The sequence below is a fragment of the Zootoca vivipara genome, chromosome 7 (genome assembly GCF_965207765.1).
Source record: "Zootoca vivipara chromosome 7, rZooViv2.hap1.1, whole genome shotgun sequence".
Taxonomy (NCBI): Eukaryota; Metazoa; Chordata; class Lepidosauria; order Squamata; family Lacertidae; genus Zootoca; species Zootoca vivipara.
Genome location: NC_142590.1, coordinates 39,331,818 through 39,357,611, shown reverse-complemented (window position 1 = coordinate 39,357,611; position 25,794 = coordinate 39,331,818). Strand labels below are relative to the sequence as shown.

The 25,794-nt window shown below is 38.2% G+C and overlaps 1 protein-coding gene across 4 annotated transcripts in view; it reads right to left on the bottom strand.

Annotated features, from left to right (window-relative positions):
- Window positions 1-1,302: 1,302 nt before the first annotated feature.
- Window positions 1,303-25,794, bottom strand: part of GLIS1 (GLIS family zinc finger 1) — a 191,932-nt gene continuing 167,440 nt past the window's right edge. For all 4 annotated transcript variants that reach the window (XM_088674042.1, XM_088674040.1, XM_088674041.1 and 1 more), the window contains 4 exons: window positions 24,834-24,984; window positions 13,397-13,575; window positions 6,622-6,789; window positions 1,303-1,928 (listed from right to left, as the gene is read on the bottom strand). In XM_088674042.1, coding sequence (XP_088530168.1) covers window positions 1,789-1,928; window positions 6,622-6,789; window positions 13,397-13,575; window positions 24,834-24,984 — 638 coding nt within the window. In that variant the 3' untranslated portion in view covers window positions 1,303-1,788. The remainder of the gene's footprint in view (window positions 1,929-6,621; window positions 6,790-13,396; window positions 13,576-24,833; window positions 24,985-25,794) is intronic.

Genomic DNA, 25,794 nt, shown 5'->3' with positions numbered 1-25,794 from the left:
ACCCCGTAAGCCCCATCTATTTCAGTGTGGTGTGCACAGCCTCAGCTGGTACATTGGGCTAGAACACAGGTAAACATAGTGCCCACAGATGTTGTTGGACTCCAACATCCATCAACTCCCAACCACTATGGATAATGGTATGGGATGGTGGGAGTTTGACGCCATCCCGGACTACTGCCATTGAAGTCTGCTTTCATGGAAACATAGCACTAGCTTGATAGGGTATTTATTCATATGCAAAACTTTCAAGCAGTGTGCCGTTGCCTTGCATGCTCTCATAATCAATAATAATAATATGTATATACCCTGCCTGTTTCCCTGTAAGCGACTCAGGGCGGCTTACAGATACAAATAAGAATAAAAATAATAAGAATCAACAAATGTCACTGACAATCAGTAGCACTGGGAAATGTTGTGTCTAATGCACAGAAATTCCAAGTTTCACTTCCTTGTGCAAAATCACACAACTTTGTGGTTCTTTTGATTAACTGCTGAGGATAGGATTGTACTCTTTCAGAGAAATATAGAAGTCTTCACAGCTTTGCATTAATTAGTCACAAGAGGGAGATATGGGCATGGCCTATGGAAAGTTTACAGTTGATTAGGCTATCTTATGATATTATTTATATGCTGTTGCTTTCTTTAAAAAAAGAAAACTGATGGTGAAATATAATGGCCTTAGTTCAAGAAGCACAAAGGCATTTGCATACTTTTGAGTATTTATTATTTGGATGATGCATTCACCTTTGGCTGTTTAAAACTTCCCTTGTCCAAAGAGAAGGCAACCCAATACAATGCTAAACATAAGTCATGATCTAGCAAGGAAAAGTCCATTTGGCTAAACAGACTTCCACGCACAGACTTCTTGTCCTAAATGTAGTTGCTGCTGCTGAGGATGGTGTTAAAAACCCTTACATCTACCCCCCCCCCCAGGTTGCATGCATGTCGCTCAACTTCGCACAGAAATACATGCATATGGTTATTCCCTTTTCCTCTGTGAATGGCCAAGGTAAACTGGTTTCTGCAACTGCAAAGCAGCTGCTTCTTGAAACAAAATTAGTCAGTTACAGCACCATATCAAAATGGTAAGTTATACTAATACAGGAATGGATCATAAAGCATATTCGGAAAGAATAGTTTTATGGGAAGTTAGTGGAAGATAACCAGTGGAAGATAACCAATTACAGCATTTGGGAAAGAAGATATAAACTGCAGCAAACAACTGCATGTGCTTTTAAGTCACTGATGTTAAGGTTTAGCAAAATGGCAGATGAAATTTTATTTTCAAAAAAGACAGTAGACTTATTTCCAGTTTTTAATGCTTTCTTGTAAAATTGAAAATATAAAACCAGCTCAGCATAGTGAAAACTTTTATGTACATGAGGTCTGTGACTTTTAAAGAAGTCCTTTTATAGTCAAGAAAACATCAGATGAATTAACTGTGATTAAAGGGACCGGGATTCTTAAATTGAAAACATACCTTAAAAAAAATCTTTACAAGCATATTATATAATTTAGATTTATATTTTACTAAAAGAACTTACACAACAAGCAGTTTCGGATGCTCTCCCTTAAGAGAATCAATTTCAAAGTGCCACAGCAAAGGAATAGATTCCAATAATTGTACAGTATATTCCTTTATAAAATAGATTGGTAAAATGTGAGAGGTTGACTTAAATGAGCACATACATTTAGTTGCAGACTAAATACAGTAAAGGTAGTTGAACAACAATTCTGTAAATACAAAATGCATAAGCATGGTAAAGAAAACAAATATTTTAGCCGGGCTTAGGTATCCGTATAGATGGGAGGAATGTGATTCAAACAGTGATCAAAAGTGCCATTTTGGAAAAATCCATTATTTTCTTCTGTTCCGTTGATAACTACTTCTTCCGACACACATTGTGATTCAGAAATGACCTCATAGCCTGAAAATATGGCAAGCACATGAGACTGATTAATACTACGAAAGGTGGCAAATACAATCTGAGTACGAGGCGCAAACTAAATGTGATGCCCAGTTCTAAGATTAATTTTCTTAGTTTTTTTAATGGAAAGTAGCAAGTAGGCTTGAGAATGGGAAGAGGAGAAGAGCTGCTGAAGCACATACCCTTCCTACCATTTGTTCACTCAAAACCTCCCTGCTGCGTTTGTGCCTGAAGAGAAAAAATATATGCAACTGAGCTCATAGCTCCACAGCTTCTGATACATGTTATTGTTGCACAGCAGCTGTTTGTGCTTTCTTCACCCAATACCATAGGAGCCAACTCCCAGGGGCTGAGGACCCTTCGCCCCCACCTAAAATATTTGAGGCCCCACCAAAAGTTAATGGCACTGCTCTTCTAATGGTGTGTGGGCGTCAGGTCTTGTGTTCAATTATGTGGGCTTACCTGCCCCCCCTTACTTTATTCAAGTTGGCACCCATGCCCAATACAGTATTCACAAATTGTCATTAAAACCTTCAGCATGTAGAGTAACCATGATCTGCTTTGAAGTTACCGCATAAAATTGCTCTGCATGGCTTTTGTCAATGATTTCCAATTAAGACTTGGTAGCCTTACTGGTAAGATGTTAAACTGCTGGACACAATGTGGGGAGTGATTGTTTCTTTATCCTGGGTCGGGGGATACACACAGTATGTTTCTAAAATGAAATTCTAGTGGGTGGACCTTTGGCTGTTGTATGGATGGAGGATTCTGTTGTTTAAGTTTTAAAAATATAAGAGATAAGTGGATATAATTTGTGCAACACCCTGGCAAAAGCTCACCTTTGCAGCTACTTGTATAGCTATGCAGGCAAGTCACTTTTAAGTTTAAAACCAGCCAGCCACGTGAGCAGCTGCAGCAGAAACTTAAAAAAACATATTCTGTTTGCATTTGCAATTTTTCCTTGTGCGCTTTGTAGCTTCACGGGGCTGCAGCCTTAGAGACGCTGCTTATCAACTACAGTATAAAACATTTTTGGAGAATGAGTATCTGTTCCTTATTATCATTTAAATTCCTGTTTGTAAGAGACCCAACTCTTAACAGCACTCTTCATCCTTTTTCACCTGTGGAAACCAAATGAAGTTGGCTGATGAAAATGTGGCTGGGAAGGGGAAGGGGGTGAACAGCTATGTTAAAGAATGCTGCAGAAGGCCTAATACTCTCAAAACTATCAACTTTTAATCTTCTGGCTCCAATACCACTCATAAAATTTCAGAGTTAGTACTCTTTCTTCTAAATTGTTATGCCAACAGAAGCTCAAAGGGAAAGATGTACGGGTAGGAATGGGGGGGGGGCAGCGAGAAAGTATGAAGAGCTGGAACTTATCTCCTTTCCCCACAATATCCAATTCATTCTCCAGTTTCAGGGTTTTTTTGAGAGCCTCATGCTCAAAAGAGTGTATAAGCAAACATCTAGGCTGTGTATACACTATACCTTTAAAACACATTCTTCTGCTCAAAGAATTCTGGGCACTGGGCTACAATCCCCAGCAACCCTTAACAAACCACAGCACCCAAAATTCATTGATGGAAATAACATACTTTAAAGGTATAGTGTGCACACAGCCCCGGAAAACATGAAGTGGGACCCATTGCAGAAGGAACTTGTTTATCCTCTGTGCTACAGCTCAGTCTACAACACTGCTGAAATAAATTTGGAACCAAATCCCATATTCTCCTGTCTTGGTCTGTGTAGCAGTTTCTTCCATTCAAATGATCGATAGAATCTGAATAAACATGGAAATCAGATCTGCTCTGGGTTGCATTCTTGAATTTATTTTATTTCAGCTCTTGGTACATAATTATTTTATTATTTCCATATAACACTATCAATGTGCTTTGCAGATTACCATAAGTGACAAAATAAAACATCACCACCACCACCCAGTCAACCCAGGAGTTTACAATCCAAATTTCAACAGTGGGAAAACAGCAAAGGAAGGTTGGCAAGAAAGGATAACAAGGATAAATGATAGCAAATGCGCCTATGTGCACTTATTAGGTTTTGTTTCACCCACAATGAAAGGGCAATAGTAAGCCATGACAACCCAGATGCCATTGTAACAACCCAGATAGCACAAAACATCCAAAATACAGTGGAACCTTGGGTTGCTGCACATGTGCAAGTGGCGAAACCCAGAAGTAACCCTTTCCGGTACTTCCGGGTTTCCCGCAGTACGCAACCTGAAAACGTGTAACCCGAAGCGTCTGTAACCCGAGGTACCACAGTCCTAATTTGAAGAATTTATTCTCTGTTAATAGGATTTTCTGTTGGTCACACTAGGCATTTGTAATAGATGAGATCTCCCTTATATTGATGGTACCATAAAACCAAGAAAAAGAAATACTAACTTAAGACCCAGTGAGTACAAATGGTCTATTTGGCAAGCAAATTATCTATGAATTGCAGGGTTGTTTGTTTTTGTATTTAAGACTCTTTAAGTATTTGCCTAAACATAAAAAGTACCAAAGTACTTTTGCAGTCTCATAGCAGTTTAGACGCCAGACATAAAAATATCAATGGCTGTTGAATTTGGTTTCTTGCCATGATATTACTCTTTGTTCCTATGACTTCTTTTGAAAAGTTTATTTAGTCTGCTCTATACTAATCCAAATCTGCAATCTGATGTTAACCTGAATAGAGGATGTTTTAATAACATCAAAAAAGCAACTTCCAAAAAGGCAGAGAACATGAAACAACACAAAAATGTCGACTGTAGGTTAAAAAAAATCTACCCTTAACTTTTTGCTAGATTTTAACTTGTGCTAGTTGGAACAAGATAACTGCATATGATGATAAACCAGTCTGAATTTGAGGCAAACTACCTTCTGTGAAATGACTGTTTTGCTTATATTCTATGTAATATATGTCAGATTAGCTTCCATATTTGAGGACTGGAAAATGGCCAATACAACACTTTTTTTTTTTTAAAGGGACCCGGGGATTGGGGGAGGCAGGCCTGGAATTTACAGGTGGGTTAACTTAACGTCTGTCCCAGAAAAATGATGGAAAGTATTATTAAAGATAATATTACAAACCATATAGAAGAACAAGCCTTGCTGTAGCAGAACCAGGATGACTTATGCAAGGGTAAGGTCTATTTCATTACCCTACTGGCTTGTCAACAAGCCTATAGATAGAGGTCATCTGGTTAACATAATGTATTTGGATTTTCCAAAAGCTTTCAGCAAAGTACCTTTCCAAAGGCTCTAGGTCAGGAACTGGTTACATAACAGGAAGCGGAGAGTAAGAATAAATGGACAGTTCTCCAGATAGAGTGATGTAGAAAGTGGAGTCCCCCAAGGATTGGTATTGGTGCTTTTTAACTTGTTCAGAAATGATCTAGAGTTGGGGTGAGCAGTGAGGCAGCCAAGTCTGCTAATGATACTAAATTGTTCAGGGGCATTAAAAAGTGATTGTGTAAGGCTCCATAACAACCTCTGCAAATTGAGTGAATGGGGCAGTAAAATGGCAAATGAAATTCAATATTACAAGTGTAAAGCAATGCATGTTAGGACAAAAAATTAATAATTTTATATATGCAGTCATGGAGTCTGAACTCACAATGCTTGACCAGGAATGAGACCTTGGAGTCATAGGGAATAACTCAATGAACCTATCAACGCAGGGTTCCATTAGCTTTGAAGAAGGCAAATTCCATGTTGGGATCATTAGGAAAGGCATTCAAAATAAAACTGCCAATATCATAATGTCATTATATGAATCTATTGTGTAACCGCATTTGGAATACAGCATACAGTACAGTTCTGCTCGCCTCATTTCAAAAGGGATACTGTAGAGTTGGAAAAGTTTCAGAAAAGGGCAAGCAAATGAAGAGAATATTGGGGGGGGGGAAATGGGACATTTAAACATGCCAGGAGTTTGCTAAAGTTACATATATTTTACAGCTTCATTTTTACATCTTTGATTTTTTTTAAAAAAAATGCATTACAAATTATTGGCTGGCACCTCAAAGACTGCATGTGTATAAGCAATTTGAAATTATGAAACAACCTTTTAAAAAGCCAATTTGATACCTTTTTCTAATACAGTACTTAGGTAACATTTTATAAACTCAAAATTTCCACAATCATGCTACAATTTTGTGAACTTAAATACAGAAATAAAAACAGTTGTCTCAGTATTAAAGGATATGATAAATCTGAAAATATTTTGTATATCTATGAAACAGAAACCTTTAGCCGCAATGTTAGCTTACCAAGTTGTAGAGCTAGATCTAATCTAGGCATTAAATGAAACATGTAGTCACTGCCAATCAAAAATTCTTCTGCATTGCTTCCAGTAATGTTTAACTGAAATAGGCATGTGATGTTAATACAATGTTGTCGTGCCATGTGTCTGATTCAACTAGACTAGATAATACTGGGAGACATGGGGATGGATAAGAGCCACACATTTCATGCAAGACCTGACTCAGAGACTGAATTCTAGCTGTGCAGCTTCAGATAATTCAGTCTCTGAAAGTAGAGAATTAGGGAACCTTAATACATACAAAAAAGCAGCATCCCACCTTCCTTATTTATAAAATATTTATAAAAATATAAAAAAGATGTTTGCTTTCCTGCTGTAATAAATTATTGAGCAAGATTAATCCAGTACAGCCCAGATCAGTTACCTGTTGAAGCTATAGGTGCACTGCGGATGTGATAGCCATTTTGTCGCAGAGGGTTAAAGCAATGGGAGTCCCCTGACAGCGCATCACTGTTGACAGATGAGTCCATTGCTCGGTAACAGTCCTCATAGTGGAAACAGTTCTGTATAGAATGAAAGCTGCCTTGATAACCTGAAAATAGATATTGTACAGACATTTTTAGGACTAGAAGTATGCATTTGGTTTCATTTATGAAATTTTGTTTCATAAATTGTAGTTTGTAGTTTGTAGTTTGACATCAATCTTTAAACTTTTAATCATAGTGGTATTGTGGAGTTTATTTTCTAGGCTTGTTGTCTGAGCAGAGAGACAGTCCTAACGCTTGCTCCTGCACACTCCTAGAACAGATTTATGGGGCGTGTGGGGAGAGTGGGGGGGGGAGTACTGTTGTGCAGCTAGAGGTCTTTCACTTGCAGGGTAACTTCAGTGGATTAATCGTAATAGTAATATGTGCATGAAGCAACTCACTGCCACAGCCACCCACTGCCAACTAGTTAACTAGTGAGGGACACTGTGGTAAATTCCACGCCCCCCGCCCCCTGCAAAATGGAGTCAGGCCTAGCACAAGGTATTTCCAATCACACATGACAGGGAGTTGGAATGAAAGCTGCCTTGATAAAATTAGATTCTAAATTAGGTATATCCTCTTTAGCATTGGGCAGGGAGTTTCTGGCTGAGAGATTCAAAGAGCTCTTATGCCAGGCTGATCGGCTATCTCACTCTGAGACTTCAAAGACAGTACCTTATTGATGTTGAGAGTGATCCTCATTTCTATATTTATGAACTATGAAGTCCCCTGCACACACCTTCTGAGATGACTGTATACTTTAGAGATGGGCAGTGAATCAATGAGACACATGGATTCCACTGAGCCATCCCTTCAACTCCAATGGGCACTTTGTATGCATTGCTAAGGGAAAAGCTGAACATTTTCCAGCCTGCCCGGTAGAGACATCTACCAGAAATGATGACATGTCATCTCTCTTTCCCCACGTTTCTCTCCAAATTAGGCATGACATACTGCTGAATGTATGTTTCTCCAGCAATATGAAAACCCATTTTGGGAAGTGGTAAATTTAAGTGGAGAAATGGGGGCGGTATAGGGGGTTGCTTAACCCATCCTCCTCGTCATGTTTTTCCTGCTCAAAATAGCATTCTCTAAGCAGTTTGATTCTCTTCCCATGATGTCCACATCTATAGGAAAAGTATATGATCTGTCAAGGGTTCAAATAAAAGCATGACATCCATACTGGTTTTTTCTGTTTGATTGGGGGGGGGGTTAAATTTAGCTCATGCTTCCTCTCCCAAATAACTAAACTGCAGAATTCATTTTGAAAGGGCTCCGTAGTTTAAGAGATGTGATGGCAGCACGGCAATCACAGCATTCAGTGCAAACAATTCCTCTGCACCAGGTCCTTTGCCACTGTTAGGTCTTTAAAAATACATGGCAACAGGGAAAACACTGGAATACAACAACTATGATTCTCTACAATAACTGTGTTTGATCCAATCAAGGAAGGCCTTGTGATAAAATTATGGTCTCTCCTAATAGAGGAGGAGATTCTCACTCATACCCTCTCTCCTTGTTGCACCCCCACAAATCTGCTGGGGGTGTGGGGACCCTTGAGGGCAGCATGGGAAGTGGCACAGGAGGGACCTGTTAAAATTGCCTCCTTTTGTTAGCAGGTGCTAAGGGGATCAAAATGTTAATTCTAGAGAAAATGGCTAGAGTTGCAGTACCTTAGTTTGCAGCTCTGCGGAGGGACTGACAATACAGCTGATTTAATCAGAAACACCGGTTCAGCTGCATTTCCATTCCAGATAAAAAGAGCATACTGTGATGAGTATCATTCAACTTGGCTTGTTGAATGCTCAAGTAATGACAAAATAATTACTTAGATTACACTGTTGCTGTACTTCAGAGTGAAGTCTTCCATTGTCATTCTCCCCCACTCCCATAACCACCCTACTTTGCAAACAGTTACCCGGCTGATATTTCAATTTGGACATTCTGTCAAATATGTCACAGATATTCTTCATGTTAGTCATCATTCCAATGTTAGATTACTCTTGTTATTTTCAGGCAAAGAAGGGGAAACATTTATATTGTTGTGGGTTTTTAAAAGCATTTTGTTCTTAAGCTCTTACAGATTTGTTCTTCCTTCATGCCAAAGTGTCTTTCAAGATCTAACAGAGAGTAACAGCAGGAGCTTAAAACAAGGTTCAAATCCCATAACGATAGTGCAATTAACAACCACATGTGGTTTAGTACTGCAATCTAAACATGGAGCTTTTAAAAAGATTTCTAAATTCTTAAGGGGCTAAAATATGAACCATTCTATGGAACTCTATAAAATTGGTCTTTCTCCACCCCCATCTCTTTTATTTTTGTAAGTTTCATAAAGTAACATTTCTTTTTGTGTTAAACGAATTCCTGGCAGCAGCAGGAGAGTTGACATCCCCCCGCACCCCAAACGATTTCAGCATTCCTTCAGTTTGTCAGATTTAAATCAAATCTGTGGCAGCTAATTTCCAATGAAGAATTTCCCAAACACCCTGTCGGTTTAAATGATCACTGGTAAATGTTTTATGTGGAATAAAATGTAGAAGTATAACAGTTAATAAAGGAATCAACTGTGTTCCAAACATAACATTCAGTTACAATTTTGCTTTGAATGTGACACAGAAAAGCTGTAGTTAACCACATCACAAAGTATGCTCGTTGCCTCTATTTCCCCCAAGCCACAACCCAAAAATCTAAAGCACTTTTTAAACGAATGATGTAATGAGGAAATTATTGGAATATGCCTATTAAATGCCAATTCGTTCATGTCATTCCACTTAAATGTATGAGCACAAATAAGTCAAACTCGTCAAATTACATAAAATCTCTATGAAAAGACATCATGTAAGATATATAAATAGCTGTGCTATTTCATTTGGTTGCCAAATTCCTTCAACGCATAACAATTTCCATCTGATCCTACTTTAGCTGAAATCAAAAATTCTGCTGGGTTTTTGTTTTCATCCATTGTCCATGCATTCTCATCCATAATGTGTCCAAATAGGATTTCTTTGAGACTTCTATTACCCAGAGGAAGGAGAAGTATAAATATGCCTTTTACTCTCATGACCAAAGATTTTACATTTGGTTGACAGTTGTTATATTTTCATTTTTAGTTAAAAAATTGAGCACATGCTACTACTTGTACTTATTTAAAACACTCATTCTAAGAAAATAACTTATTTTTAAGGATATTAATGACATTTACTTGGCCTGAAATTAAGATAATATTTTGGTGTTTGGCTAAAATGATAGCTTTTTAAAACCTATATGACACAGAACAATTAAAAAGCAACACTTCCCTCCAACAGGATGTGTGATTTTCTTACAGAATAAACTTATTACAATAGTTCAACAGTTATTCTGTATGTTTGTTTCTGCTTTACTCTTGAGCAGCTAAACAATTCCCCTTGTGGTTTCATAGTTAGCTTATTACTGTAATGTGGTTATATGTTATTATCAGCTATCACGAATCAGCTATTGTGCTTCAGTGGCATTACTATTTTTAAATTTAATAACCTGTTCAGCTTCTGATCAAGCTTTTATGTAGGGACAAATTGCAACAAGGTCTGTTTCATGTTTTTTTGTTGTCCACTGGAACCTTAATTGATTATGCTACTTATGAAAGATTTGCTATGTCCATTTTTGCAAGAAAAAAATTGTTCTGCTTGTCATGCTTGCATGCAACAAGAACATGCAAAAACCAAATAAAAACATGAAAGATATGCAAGATTTTAAAAAATGAGAAAGGGTATGGAAGTCTCCAGTTTGAATTCACCTTGTATCACAAATTGTATTATTTGGATTCTGGACTGGATAAGTGACCAAATTCCTATGGAACATGTTTCAAATAAGAATCGGAGACTGTCCATAAGATATTATGGGGAAAATAACAACTGTAGGATTGGGTTGGTAAAGAACAATATGTGTATTTTAATGATGGATTAATTTTATAGTTGCTTAGAAGCCATTTTGACATATCTGATCCCAAAACTAAAGCATTTGCGATTAATATAAAAGATTATTCAGCTCATGCCCATCACCCTTAGAATCAGTGCTGGCCAAGTTAAATACAATGTGCATACTGGTTTTGAAATCTGCAACTCAAACTATTTAAGGTTTAAGATTTTGTGAGTCAGAACACCACGTTAATGTATTCTGAGATTAAATAGACTGAAGACTAAATAGATAAGATCATTTCTGTAGTAATATCTTACTGTGCATCAGCAAATATGAGATTTAATGGAGTTTTGAGTAATTAATTATTGAGAACAGCAGTCGTATACATTCAAAAATCTATAAAATAAAATTGACGTATGACACAGAATCAGAACATATTAAAGAATACAGGGCTTATTTGCCCAAGAATATAGGTAAAAATACCACAATGGATGTCTGATGAAAATTATGGAACAGTGCACATACATTTTCTTTAAACATGGCCCATAAGGGACAGCTGCTATAAAATTATGGTATGTCATTACAGTATGTAATGTATAGATAGTACATTACTCCACAGCTGAGAAATAACTACATAAAAACTACTCACCAATATATGCTGGAAGTGCCAAGAAAAAAAGGATTTTTACCAAATGTAGTGGAAATGTTAAAACACAGATTTTTTTGGGGGGGGGGGATTTCCTGAACTCTTAGATATAACTGTAGATATAACTGTAAGATATGAAATTCAACTAGACCCTGTGTTCTTTTTCTTGAAATATGCAAATGAGCTAGTAAGGTATGATAATAAAGAGCTATTCATATATGATACTGTTGGGTGTCAATGATATATCCTAAAGAATGGACAGGAAAATTGTACAAATTGGCCTCAGTGGTTAAATTGAGGCACTATATCAGATTTAAAGAAAAATATGAAATTGGTTGTATCCATTTCTGCAACCATACTTCCTCTTTCCCCGTGTGCCACCAAAACCTGCTCCAGAGGGTCTCCCAAACCATCAGGATTAGATTTTGAGGGCACACAGAGGGCTGCAGGGGAGAGGGAGAAGCTTCATTGTGTAAATGGGTGTCTGATGCATGAGTGGGACAACTCAGTGACAACTTACATTCATAATGTAGAGCTCTTTTGTTGACTATAGCAGGAGAAATGAGTTGTTTCCAGATATAAAACATGGTTTTGCAATGATTTGGATATACTTCACTATAGGATGTTTTATGTTATACAACATATTTTGTTTGTAGTTTTGCTAATTAGTGTAAAATTACACTTTATTTCCATTTTTTTTAAAGCAAAGATAACTTTAAAGGGATTTAGGTTTTCTAGTTTCAAGACTTGTAGATTTTGGCTTTATCTACTCTAGATGTTTATGTTTATCCTTTGTTGATGATAAACTGTTAATGTTTACTGTCATTTTTTATTTGATTCTGTCATTTGCTGATGCTTGTTGGCTGGTTTGTGGCCTTGCTTGAGCCGCACAGACCTGAACTAGTCCAAAAAATACTAAACTCGGGAAATTTTCGCAGCTAACTGAGCTTGAGTCTTATACATCTTGTGTAATACTACATGACTGCTAGTAGCCCTGCTTGTATCCAAATCAAATGGGCAACGGTGGGGACAGGTACCGTATATAATTGGAAATGGGCTCAGATGGAGTGGGGATTTCCCTTGCATGTTGCTCTTTTTTATGCTAGTTTATACACAGGACATACCCTTTCCAAAAGGCTAGGCAGCTGTCACCTGTAGTACTAAGGCCAACAACATAAATACATTTCACATTGGATGTCCACATTTTCCAAAGAGCTCTGTCTTGTTGAAAGGACGTCTTCCATTGAAATACATGGGAATTTGGCAGCACTAAACAGAATATACTATCACAGTTTCCACATCTGTATTTAGGCTCCTACTTCATTTGTACACTTCAAAACCTATACAAAGCACTTGGTTTACACTGCATTAGCTTGTCAAGGGTGGCTGCTTCTACCAGTCATAAATAGTTATCATTGATCACAGATTACAGCCCATTATGCCACTGTTAATTATAGTGTTCCTCTTTCATACTGCAGAAGATGAAGTGCTTTCAATACAGAATAAATGTGGTGCAGTTGCCATTTGCTGCCTTAATGTAAGTAAGCACTGTAACCAATCAAACAATGCAGAGCTTCAATAAAAATATTAGCAGACCTTCCAGACATAACTAAACATTATGAGGAACATTTACCCTGTTTCTCATATTTTAAGACATACCCATAAAATAAGCCATAGCAGGATTTTTAAGCATTCAAGGAATATAAGCCATACCCCGAAAATAAGACATAGTGATAGGCGCAGCAGCAATGCCGGCCGCGGCAGGAGGAGGAGGAAAAAAATAAGACATCCCTTGAAAATAAGCCATGGTGTGTTTTTTTGAGGAAAAAATAAATATAAGACGTGTCTTATAATATGAGAAACACGGTAGCTGCTGACAAGAATAGCAGCCTCAAATAGTTTTCCCTTCTCATCTATAATGGGTTGTACAACTGACTGTACTAATGTCACTATACTGAACATTTTCCTACTATTTCTATTCCACTTCGCAGCATAAGTCATAGCACCATGTGCACTATACCCTTTTTGGTCAGCTCTTAAAAAGAATCAGCACACACATTTGGCATTTCTTGTACGCACTGGGCATCAACACATGCACACACATATGCATGAACATAGTATAGAATTACCTTGTGGTCCCTGCTGTGCAGACTGGTTTTGAAATTGCGTATATGTTTTATTTGCTGAGAAGTGCTGCCCTCTTGGAGATTGGCTGTGTGATGATGGGGAGCTGTGTTTCGGAAGTAGGGGAGGAGCAACTATGGTTTTCAATGGACTAACGAGAGGAGGATGAATATTTGGAACAATCCTAGAACAAGAAGGAAGAGCAAGAGAGATGATAAACTTGATCCCATATCATTGAGTGCATGAAACACTTCGGCAAGTATAGCTTGTGTGTGTGTGTGTGTGTGTGTGTGTGTGTGTGTGAGAGAGAGAGAGAGAGAGAGAGAGAGAGAGAGAGAGAGAGAGAGAGAGAATTTTACTTACAATTCATGTAAGTTAAAAGTACAGTATTAATAACTACAAATCTGTCTGTGAGACATGACAGCAACAACAAAAATAGCTTAACAGAAATACACTTTTAAAAACCAAGGTGGAATCTACACACATATTAAAAAACGCTGTGAAAATGCTTTTTAAAAAAAGTTTTGGAAAATATATTGAATTAGCAATAGCTCACCATCGCCATCTATTGTCCCATTTGTATATTGCACTTTACAACACACTTAAAGTGTTTTATTTGCAGCTATATAGCTGAGTCCCAAATCTCTAATCACTTGCAAAAGTTTTACTGACGAGTTACAGAGTACAGTGGTACCTCGACTTACGAAGGCGATCATTGCGCGGCGCTCTTCGGAATTCGAATCCTTCGTAAGCCAAGCGTCCATTTTGTGCATGCGTAAGGCGCGATTTTGCACTTTGCACATACGCAGAACGCGCGCGGGGCGAAAATACTTCCGGGTTAGCAGACTTCGGAAGTCGAAACCTTCAGACGTCAAGGCATTCGTAAGTCGAGGTACCACTGTACAGGTATATTGCATCTACTTCTCATAGCATAGGAGCACTTCATCCTTTTAGAATGCATTGAGCTTTTAATTGATCAAAAATGCCTGAGCTGGTTTGTTTTCCAGTTGCAAGAGCTGAGCTTCCTTCTTTGCACACAACCCCAGTATTATTATTTGTCCCACCACTGGCCCCAAAGCAACTTATTAAAAACTTCAAAAGGCTGAGGGCTGTTTCCTATTGATGCATTTTCTACAAAAGGTAATCATGCAGGTAACAAGTATTACACAGTCATGTTTGAAATAAAGCAGGTGTGGTTATTAATTCATGAGCAAGTTCATTGAAGGGTACCTGTTTCCACTGCTGAGCTTTCAAGCACCTTGCCAAACATAGGAAAGCAGCAAGACAGAGGGGAGACCACATACAATCCAATCAGAAGCCACAGTGAAGCTAGCCCTGACTTGGATTGTTGTAGAAAATCACAGTAGTCAGCAAGAATGTGTGAAGATTGGAAGAGTCCAGAGATTTGCATAATGAATGAAAGTTCTAACTGAGAAACCTATCACCATTCATTATCCTGTAAAGACTCTCCTCACAGGGGGGGTCGTAAGGTGTCCTAACAAAGTGAAGATTTATGACACTGATGCCTTAGGCATCCCGATGTACCTCAGGGTGGAGACAACTGGCGAAAGAACTTGTGGAAAGTACTTTTGATCATGTTTCAGTTAGCTACTTGAAACTATAGGGCAAAATCTACCATGCAATCCATGCTCTGTTGAAAACCTTATTCATTTTGTTAGGAATTGTGTGTGAAAGAGTAGCATTTAAGTGAAACCCGTCCCAGAATTTGTCTGGTTTGAATGGCACGGGCAGAGCAGAAGAGTGGGGCATCTGTGTTAGATTTATATAAGCAATGTGTAAACCAAGAATAATATGTAACACGTTTTGCCAGCCATATGGATCCAAGTACAGCATGGCATTTATTCTACAGATTATGTGTTTTCGTTGCTTCCGTCCTTGTAGATCATGAGGTCAAACTCATGGGCAGATCGGCTGCCTAATTATTTGATATTGCTAGTGTTGTCTCTCATACCTTTGGCAGGGAAAGTTACCCCTGATTCCACTCAGGTGTTCTGATAAAGGCTTTCAGTGTTCTATGCAGGGAGTCACTATAGCACAGAGATGTGTGAGTTTATGCAATACTTCAGCTTGATAACTGATCTGACCAAATTCTCAAAGTCATCTTCAGCCATTCCTAACTTTTTTTTTTTTAAAAAAATGCTTTTGAAATGGTTTTGTTGTTTTCATTTTTGTATAAGACTCTTGGCTGAAACCCTGGAGTGCTACTTCCAGTCATTGTGTAGGCTATACTGAGCCAGGTGGACCAATGGTCTGGCTTGGTTTACGGCAGTTTCCTGTGTTCCAATGCCCTGCATTGAGAAGAGGCAATGTATGTATTTTGTAATAAATAATGTCTCTGATTATATTTTACTTTTAAAATCTTCCTGGTAAATGGGTTTACAGAACAAACTATTCCAAAACCAGTAAAGATTAAAATGACAAAAAGGTAAGCCTTTTCTGGCTCTACTACTTAGCTAATCTTATTTAATGTATTCCTGACAACAGAAAATACAGAACAGCATGTGTAATTGGTAACTAGTTTAAGAGAATATAAAACTGAAACTCAAGAGAAATCCACTTCTCTTTTACTTATATACTTGGGGTGAAATACGACCACAACAGAGACAGGGATGTTTCCAATATGAACACAGCCTCACTTTGTTGTTGTTTTGGAAGGAAAGCTTTGACTGTCAAATTCCTCTGCTAAACAATGGATCCCAATATTTCTTCCATCCATCTCAGCAGGAAGAAGATCAGATCCAGAGTTCAGTCCATCTGTACTTTATCTCAAATAAATTCCAATATGTTTTGTGATGTGGTGCTTGTCTGTACTTCAAACCATTTATCAAGTACTGTCAAATAGCATATAATAAATGTTGACATGGAGGGTGATTATTCATTGAATGCTAACACAAAGAAATGCAAAAGTATAGTAAAACCTCAGAGACTCAGGGCTGATTCATACATTATAACCTACCATTTGCTGGCATGTCAGCCATTCACATCAGTGGTCTACATGACAGTATAAACACTGTACTCTGAAAGGTGCACAAGGTGGACAAGAAAGGTGCCACATTAATTTTGTGTGTGTGTGAGAGAGAAAGTTTAGAGTAAATGTCAGAAAGTTGCCGAATGTTTATGTTTAACTGTAATACTTAAGATTTTAGGATGCCAAAGGGAAATTTCAGAATTTGTAAAAACTAAAGACCATTTTTTGATAACCAGCCAAGGGGAAACTTTAAGGACTCTTTTACAGAACTACTCATCTTGGTATAAGTATCAGTTAATTGGTTTGTGCCTCAAATTTGTTTATGCAGTCATGAAGTATAGGCAAGATTGAATGAAGCAGAATGGAATTCAGGGGGGGGGGAATCAAGAACTCTTTCCTTGACTTGAATGTTACTGACATAGTTTTCCATAAGAAATTGTAAGCACTGCAATATGGTACAGTATTTTCCCAGAGTTCACAATTCAGAGCTAACTGGTGTGATCTACAGTTGTCCTAAATTGCTGTACAAGGAGGTGTGGCTAAAGCATGATAGGATTCCTTGATTATGTAAACAAGCACCAAACCAAAATAATTAGTTCAGGATAAGGTAAAGGTAAAGGGACCCCTGACCATTAGGTCCAGGCGTGACCGACTCTGGGGTTGCGCGCTCATCTCGCATTATTGGCCGAGGGAGCCGGCGTATAGCTTCCAGGTCATGTGGCTAGCATGACAAAGCTGCTTCTGGCAAACCAGAGCAGCATATGGAAACACCGTTTACCTCCCCGCTGTAGCGGTTTCTATTTATCTACTTGCATTTTGACGTGCTTTCGAACTGCTAGGTTGGCAGGAGCTGGGACCAAGCAACGGGAGCTCACCCCGTCACAGGGATTCAAACCACCGACCTTCTGATCAGCAAGCCCTAGGCTCAGTGGTTTAACCCACAGCGCCAGGTAGGAGCCATAATTTAGACACCTCAGGATGTATATTTTCCATGATTGTGTAAACAAGCTTTAAGTAAAATAATACTATACTAGTAAACTATAACAAATAAATGCAAAATGCCTCATTTATTTAAAAAAAAACTGCACTCTAATCACTCAAATTATATATATATATGCCTCTCAAGTCAGCTACAGGATCAAAAGACCAAAGCAAAGTGAAAAGAAAGAGAACAGGTTAACATCAATTTTCATCTCTTCCAATAATATTAAAAATGATGTGCAAAGCTCTACTAATCTAGTTTCTGGACGATGCCCAGTTTCTTGCCACGTGTTTCTTTTCTGGGCCCTACCCTCAGGGAATTTCTGTCAACACAAGCTCAGGAAATAGTTAAACCATTCAGTTTTTAGGGGGAGAAACCCTCTATCTGAAGTTTGGTGAACTTTGCTACTAATCAGTCCCAGGTGCCTTTGCCTTATTTTACAGAATATGCAGGATTCCTTCAACAGCACAATACTAAATCAGTCATTGTAGTTTACTCTCCCAAAGAACTGTTCTATTTTATGGATTTACATTAATGTGTAAGCATGCAGCAAAAGGCTTACTCTTGGATACTTGTATCCTCTACTACATTATATTGGAACTCAACAGAAACTCAGCAATATGCTTCTATCCTCTTAGTGAACAATGACTGTTCGGCTCAAGGACTAGCAAAGGAAGCAATCGCTACCAATATCAGAATGACCATGAATTCTTCTTTCATGGTTCTTCTTACAGTATGAAGAACATGATATTTTTGACTCCCATGTAGTTTAGCACAGATACATCGGCCACTTGAATTTGCAACAAAACAAATGGGTCACAATGCACAAAATATCAACATGGATCGACATGCAGAAGTTAACCAAGTTTGAAATAAAACTAAAAACTAGTCTGACAAGTTTAAATTTTAAAGGGGGTGGGGCAAAGGTTATCAAGTTGGAGGAACAGAAGCAGTTCTACATCTTTTACACATGAATGCAACTTTAAAGAAACTTTAAACGAAAATTATACTTTTCAACAAAATAAAAAAAAATCCTTCCAGTAGCACCTTAGAGACCAACTAAGTTTGTCTTTGGTATGAGCTTTTGTGTGCATGCACACTTCTTCAGAGAAGAACAAACATACAAAACTTTTCAACAGTTTCCTTTTGCTTTTATTACAAAAAAGTGGGACACTTCAATTTTAGCAATATTGAATGTTGTCAATATTTGTTGCCAGAACTGCATGTTGTCTGTAGGGAAAACTCTGCACCAACATAACCTAAATTCTGCCCTAAAAGCAAAATTCTGCACCCAATAAAAATTAAACAAGTAGTTTATTTTGCACAAGGACGGGCCTTTATATGCAGGAAATTTCAGTATGGCTATAATTTTATGGGCGGAGGGTGGCGGTGGAACCCAGAAGGGCAACCACAGAAGGTGAAAAAGTCAGTGTGGTGTAATTGAACATTGAAGTTCACAGGGTAACACTGGACCAATCACTATCTCAGTCTACTACAGCACTGAACCAATCACTATCTCAGTCTAGCCTACAGCAGCACTCATTACCCCAGAGGTGAGCTTCTCACTCTCTGAAGGTCTTTCAAACAAAGGGTGGACAGTAGGGTGATGACTTTTTCATTTTTTTCTCAAAAATTATTTTCTGTAGCACAAATGGATGAACCTTTGCCTATTAATGACTAAAATGAGGTATATTCAATTGAAATATTTAAAAAGGTTACGCACAAACCGTTTTTAATTTTTTTGTATGCCATTTTACCATTTCATAAAATTGTATTAACAATTCTATATATATTTCGTATCAAATTTTGGACACAACACCGCATTCCACAATGCGGAGTGTTCTTAGCAACATAGGGTATACAAATGTCACACCTGCGCAAGGTAAAAGCCCCTTTTTGGGACCTCAAAACTCAGCAGCAGACCCTGCCGGACATGCTGGGAAAAGAACCTACAGGAGAGGTAGCAAAACATCGTCCTCTAGCGGCATCTATACTGTTACTGCAGCTAAAAAAAGCTTCCTTGTGTGTTTGATGACCCTATATGATGATGTATATATGTGACTCTAAAGCATGGGTTCAATTTTATATCTGCTTACAGTGACTTCAAAAATGGTCAAAAAACTGATAAATAAATTTTTTAAAATCATTTTGTGCGTGAGGGTTTTTTAATCAAATCTCTTTGAAAGTAAGATTTTATCTAATCTTTAATGAAAGCTCATCAAATTATGATACAGGGAAATGAGGTTGTAACAAATCATCACCCTAGTGAACAGCCATCTTTTGGGGATGCTTCTCACTCTGGATTTCCTGCATTAATTGGGGGGTTGGACTGCAAGGCCCCCTTCAACTCTGTGGTTTCCCCCAAAAAATACCCAGCGTTGCTGTTCACTACTAAGATTAGTCCTCTCCTACAACTCTTTGCTCTCTTCCACACATCTGTGCCGAACATAGACATAACATTCCATGATAAAGAAACAATTTTCCTGAATCCTTCTTATTAGAATCCAACTTTGAAACCAGAAGGTTTATCACTCCGAAATGCCGTGTAGTTGATATGCACCAAAGCTCAATAAATATTTAACACTACACTAAATCAAATTTGTGTACCTGAAAGTAGTATTTGTGTTTTTTCCACTCTTAACACTACCCACACAAACAAGAACCTTACAGTACAAAGCTGCTGCCAAACCTTTAGTAGAAGAATGCAGATTAATATACCGTATTTAATATCCCTAATATTCAGTGGCTATCCCACATACAAGAGTGCAAAAATTCAAATGTCTTCCTTACTGGAATCACCTACATAAATTTGCTTTGCAGATGCCTTTTGAAACATACCCACTCTTTGGCAATCACACGCTATGACCTAGAATATCAATTGATATGCTAAAAGTTGGTATGTGGCAGGTTCCTTCCTTACTAAAGATGTCTATCTAGCCCCTTTCCAACTCTTGTTATTCTATGAATGGTGTTTTATGAAAACAGTTCAACATATCTAGTCAAAATGAGCAAGCTGGGGACAGCATTCAGACCTGTGGGAGACAGAACAGTTTGTGGACACAATATACCTACTAGTACCTACACACCACATTCTACACCACACATATAGCTGTGAACTTTTTTTTTTTTTAAGTGAAGAAAACTCTTTAAGATGCAGTGTTGTTTTTCCATCTTCAGGCTGCCACAAATCAAATTTTACTATCTTCACAACTGGTGAAATTAAACAGAGCTTGTCATTATTTATGGTGAGTGTTGTAACTAATGCTAAAATAACACTTCACTACCTGAAACTTTTAAAAAAAACACACTGGATCATGACAAGGTCCACTTTCTATATGCCAAAATATTTCTAAATCAAACACTTCTCCTTTAATTAATATTAATATAAATTAGTATAAAATTACTTGATCCAGCATTCTGTACACTTCACACACTTCTTTATTGAAGAGAAAAAAATATTATACATCTCATATGTAGCCAGGGTAAATATATTTGGTAATGAAGTCAGATTTTGTTAGAACATTTTCAAGTAAATTAAATAATTTTTGTCAAACTATTTAAATGTCTTAGCAAACCATTTGGGAAAACTGAGAGCTGCACTTGTTATTGACTTTGGCAAAGAATGGTATAACAAGGGCCTTTTTTTGTTTTAAAAAGGTTCTAAATCAAAATCTTAGTCTTTCTGTCAAGCGTGAGTAGACTTCTTGTGCTCTGCTTCTTGTAGCTTTTGGCTTCTCCCACATTTGATGACTCAATCATTACGGGTTTTTTGATAGCAATCATTTTGGTCCGTCCCAAAGACTTAAACCCAGGAATCCAAGCTTGTCATCACATTGGTTCACAGTGTAGAAATTCTGTACATGTACTTAAACATGGAGGCTGAGATAGGTGATGAATGAGGCAAAACATTGCAGGGTTGCCAGAAGTGTATATAGCAGCTTGCATAAAAAAGGATAGTGATGGGTTTTTATTTAATTTGTGCCATATACATTTTTATCTGAGGGAATGCAGGTGCACTACAGCAAGGCTGGGGAACTTGTGCCCTCCATATGTTGCACTCCAACTCCCATCACCCGCAGTTGTCATGGCCAATGGTAAAGGAAAATGGGAGTTGCAGTCCAGCAAGATATGGAGGGCCACATGTCCCCCATCCCTTTGCTACAATTAATTAATTTAGGTGCAATTTGGTAACTGAAATTTTGCACCTTCATTAATTAATTAATTAAGGTGCAAAATTTCAGTTACCAAATTGCACCTAAATGTATGGTGCATATGTAGTCTTAGTATACATAAGTAATATTAGGTGTAAGATTATCGTATACTCTCAAAATAAATGCTGGCACACACAGTCATCCCATCACAGGCCAAACTTCATCTCTATGCACAAAGTTCTGATTTATTTACATTATATTAAACTAAGGTTTATATTCTGATCTTTGCCTGGAGGTCATAGCGTGGGCTAGAACAACAGGCAACATGAACAAAATAAAACCCACACACACAATTTAAATAGCAAAACATTTAAAACCAATATTCAATATTTTTCAATCTGCTACTGCCAAGAACCCCTAGCCAAAAATAAAGAGGGTCCTTAAGTCACATATTGAGGCCAATTCAAGGCTAATTTGATTTTCCACAATAATATAGCTCACAATGTACAGTATTAGAGATATTATTTAGATTTGAAACCCTGAAATTAAACTACAGTAAAGGCTATTAAAAAAATAAAATGTATCTGAAATAGGGCTGTTGAAAGTTCAAGTCAATTCCTATGCATGTATGGGATACAGTCTCTCCCACAAGTACAGTTTTATTAGTCACCCTTTTATCAAAAATATTTCATAAAGTGAAATTTATTTCACAATTTATTTATGCATAATTACTATCTTTGTTTTTTTAATTAGAAAATATAAGAAAGGTGTATATATGTATACACCTTCCGATTTGTGACTGAACTTGTTCTCCCCAGGAAATCTATGATCTGCTACTCTGCAAAGGTTTGCCTGTTATTCTTGCTCATGAGCTTGAGTAGCAGTTTGGAGGCGAAAGGGTAACTAGGGGAATAATGGAGCAGTCTGAGGAACCACAGCTTCTCTGTTGTTTTAAAGAAAGCAGCCACAAAACTGAAAGATGTGAACTGCAAACAGAATCTCACACTTTTAAATTTACTTAAACAAAAGCAAGGATATAAGTAGGCAAGTTCTTATGAGGGATGTTTCAAAAGAGCATAAAAGGTGGCTGGCTAATGGAATTCCATTATAGATCTGTTGGTTGAATGGGAAACCTTTGTAATAGGAATTGAGTGGGAACTTTTAGCTCCTTAAATATATTGATTTTGGGGGGGTCTGTTAATATACAGGATCAGTTTCCACACTATCTAAAAAGGACAGATGCTGGTGAGCTCCACAAGTATAACCATGACTGTGGGCCACATGTCATTATCTCTACTTTCTATTTACCCTAAAAGTCTGGCCATCATTAGAAGCTGAACTCTCAACCTCTTCCCTTAAGTATACATTTGAGCTAAAGCACTGCTACCTATAATTTGTCTTTGACGTCTCTGGAATTCAGTTTGAAGTTTATAAAACAATTCCGCCACACTAAGATATCACCATTCTCAGAAATGTCATTTAAAGTTTATATATGCTTATTTCTCACCAAAGAAGAAATTCATGTAATTCCCAAGATACATTCATGTATTCCTCACCATTGAGCAGATGCAAAGTCATTAAGCCAGGCATCCCCAAACTTCGGCCCTCCAGATGTTTTGGACTACAATTCCCATCATCCCTGACCACTGGTCCTGTTAGCTAGGGATCATGGGAGTTGTGGGCCAAAACATCTGGAGGGCCACAGTTTGGGGATGCCTGCATTAAGCCAATAATTCTCATATGAGAAGGACATCCCTTAAAGTGATATGGGAGAACACAAGGTTCCAAGGAGTGATGGGATCCTGAGGCAGGTGACAGGACTCTCTCAAGAGCTGCAGCCTGGCAGTGGATTCTCATAGATCCATATTAGATTTCTGGACATGATTGCAACATCAAGCCCCCTCCCCCTCTCAATGATATAGGAACAGAGTTGCTTGGTTCTTAAATTTCTTAAATTTAGGAAAGGGTCAGAGCAATCCTGTTTGGTTCAGTGTGGTCCAATAATAATAATAATAATAATTACAGCCTTTACCAAAGGTGTCATGGGCTTTGAAGACACTCGATCTCAGGACGCAAGGGAGAAACGTGCTAAGAGGAAGGCACACTTACACACTGTGATCAACTCGCGCCTGGAAACCACTGTCCCCACTGTGGAAGGACGTGTGGATCCAGAATTGGCCTCCACAGTCACTTACGGACGCATTGTTAAAACCGTTTTTATGGAAGACAATCTTACTCGGCTATGAGTGAGAAGAAGAAGAAAAAGAAGAAGAAGAAGAAGAAGAAGAAGAAGAAGAAGAAGAAGAAGAAGAAGAAGAAGAAGAAGAAGAAGAAGAAGAAGAAGAAGAAGAAGAAGAAGAAGAATTTATTATTTATACCTCGCCCATCTGGCTGGGTTTCCCCAGCCACTCTGGGCAGCTTCCAACAGAATATTAAAATACAATAGTCTATTAAACATTAAAAGCTTCCTGAAACAGGGCTGCCTTCAGATGTCTTCTAATAATAATGCCCAGGTTGCATGTTCGATCCCCATATGGGACAGCTGGATATTCCTGCATTGCAGGGGGTTGGACTAGATGACACTTGAGATCCATCCGAACTATGATTCTGTGATCATTTGCTCTATTTCCAATTCAGGCCTTGGCATATACAGTATACCCAAAACAGCATCACCTACTTATAAGGGTAAAGTACCAGCAGATTCAGGTTAAATCAGGAGTTTACAGGGAGAGGACAAAGGGGGAAAAGCCTCCAAAACATCCCAATGAAAACTCAATGCCAAGGAATGCTGACCGATAGAGAGTAAACCCTGGAAACTGTGTGGAAGGGGGAGTGAAAGTGGGTGGCTGGAGGAGGCCGAAGGGAGAAACACATGGATATAAAAAGGGTACAGAGGACAGTCTCATTATGTGGATAGGCCATTTCCTGAGAATCCATTTTAAAATGTTCCCAGGGTGGGAAGTCAGAACTGCACCTAGAAATCAGTGGAGATAATCAGTATTCTAATGTGCACAAGTATGTTCCCTCAAAAACCTACTTGGAGAAAGGAGCCTGCAAACAGCCCACCAAGAGGAGAGCATGCTCAGTGGGCACAGAATGCTGACAGACTGTTTTGGGGAGGGAGAATGGAATGGAGGGGCTGTAGCCCTGCAGAGAAAAACACTCCACACTGCTCTAATGCCAGTGGGGTGTTATTTCCACAATCCAAATATCTTTACCTGCAACTGGAGACTGTATGCACACAACTGCATACATGCACCAACACACATACATCTGTCAAACATTGGACTGCATTAAAAACACATTCCTAGGCAACATACCCTTCTCTGGTGCCTTCTATGGGTGATGCATGATGGTGTGCACTGGTGAGGGTGGACTCAAGCATATGTTGTTTTGCAGTTACATCATGAGATGGTGGGAGGAGACCAGGTGATGGTCCATTGTGGTTAGTGCTGGAACCTGTGTACATGCCTAAGGAGGAAAGAGAAAAGTTGCCAGTGAAGAAGCTCAGCCCTGAAAAATGTAAACTTTTGTTTAACCTCTCCTTAGCGCAGATGTCTCAAAACAGATGTGACAGGCTAGGTCCCTGCCATGAATTGCTTTATCTAGAAACACGTGCACCACTGAATTGTCTTGTGACAATGGTCCCTCCAGGACTAGCTAATCAGTGCCAGATAATGAACAGGAGCATGAAATAATCTTTTTACTATATTCATACTACTTTTCTTAAGTAGTACTAGTATTGGCATTCTCAGGTATAGGCTTTAAGATTTACATTCATAGGAGATATGTGAACATACCGAGCTGTAGAAACAAAGGGAAATGTAAATAAGCACACCTCACCCTGGAGCAGCTTTTCACATTTCTGAACAAACAAACAAGGAGGGAAGCAAGCAAGCAAGCAAACAAACAAACAAACAAATGAAACAAATTCAAATGCCATATGGTTGTATAAACCATATAAACTACATTTTGTACAGCAGTAACAACAAAGGCAGAAACATGAGGGGAGAAACCAAACCTGTGAGAAAACCAGCATTCATTGTGGAGACAGGAATGTCTGCCATCTGAAAGTAGGATGAGGAAAGCTGGGCTCATGCCACAATGGGTAAAAAAAAAAAAAACCAATTCCTGTTTTTATGTATGTTTATATGTAGCCTGAGTCTCTTCCTGAGACGCATCCCTTCAGCTCTTGCCATTTCACATCAGACCATTTCTTAAGTAAGATGAGCTCTGAATTTTCCAGTCAGTTTCACACGGTCATGCGTATACTTAAAAAGA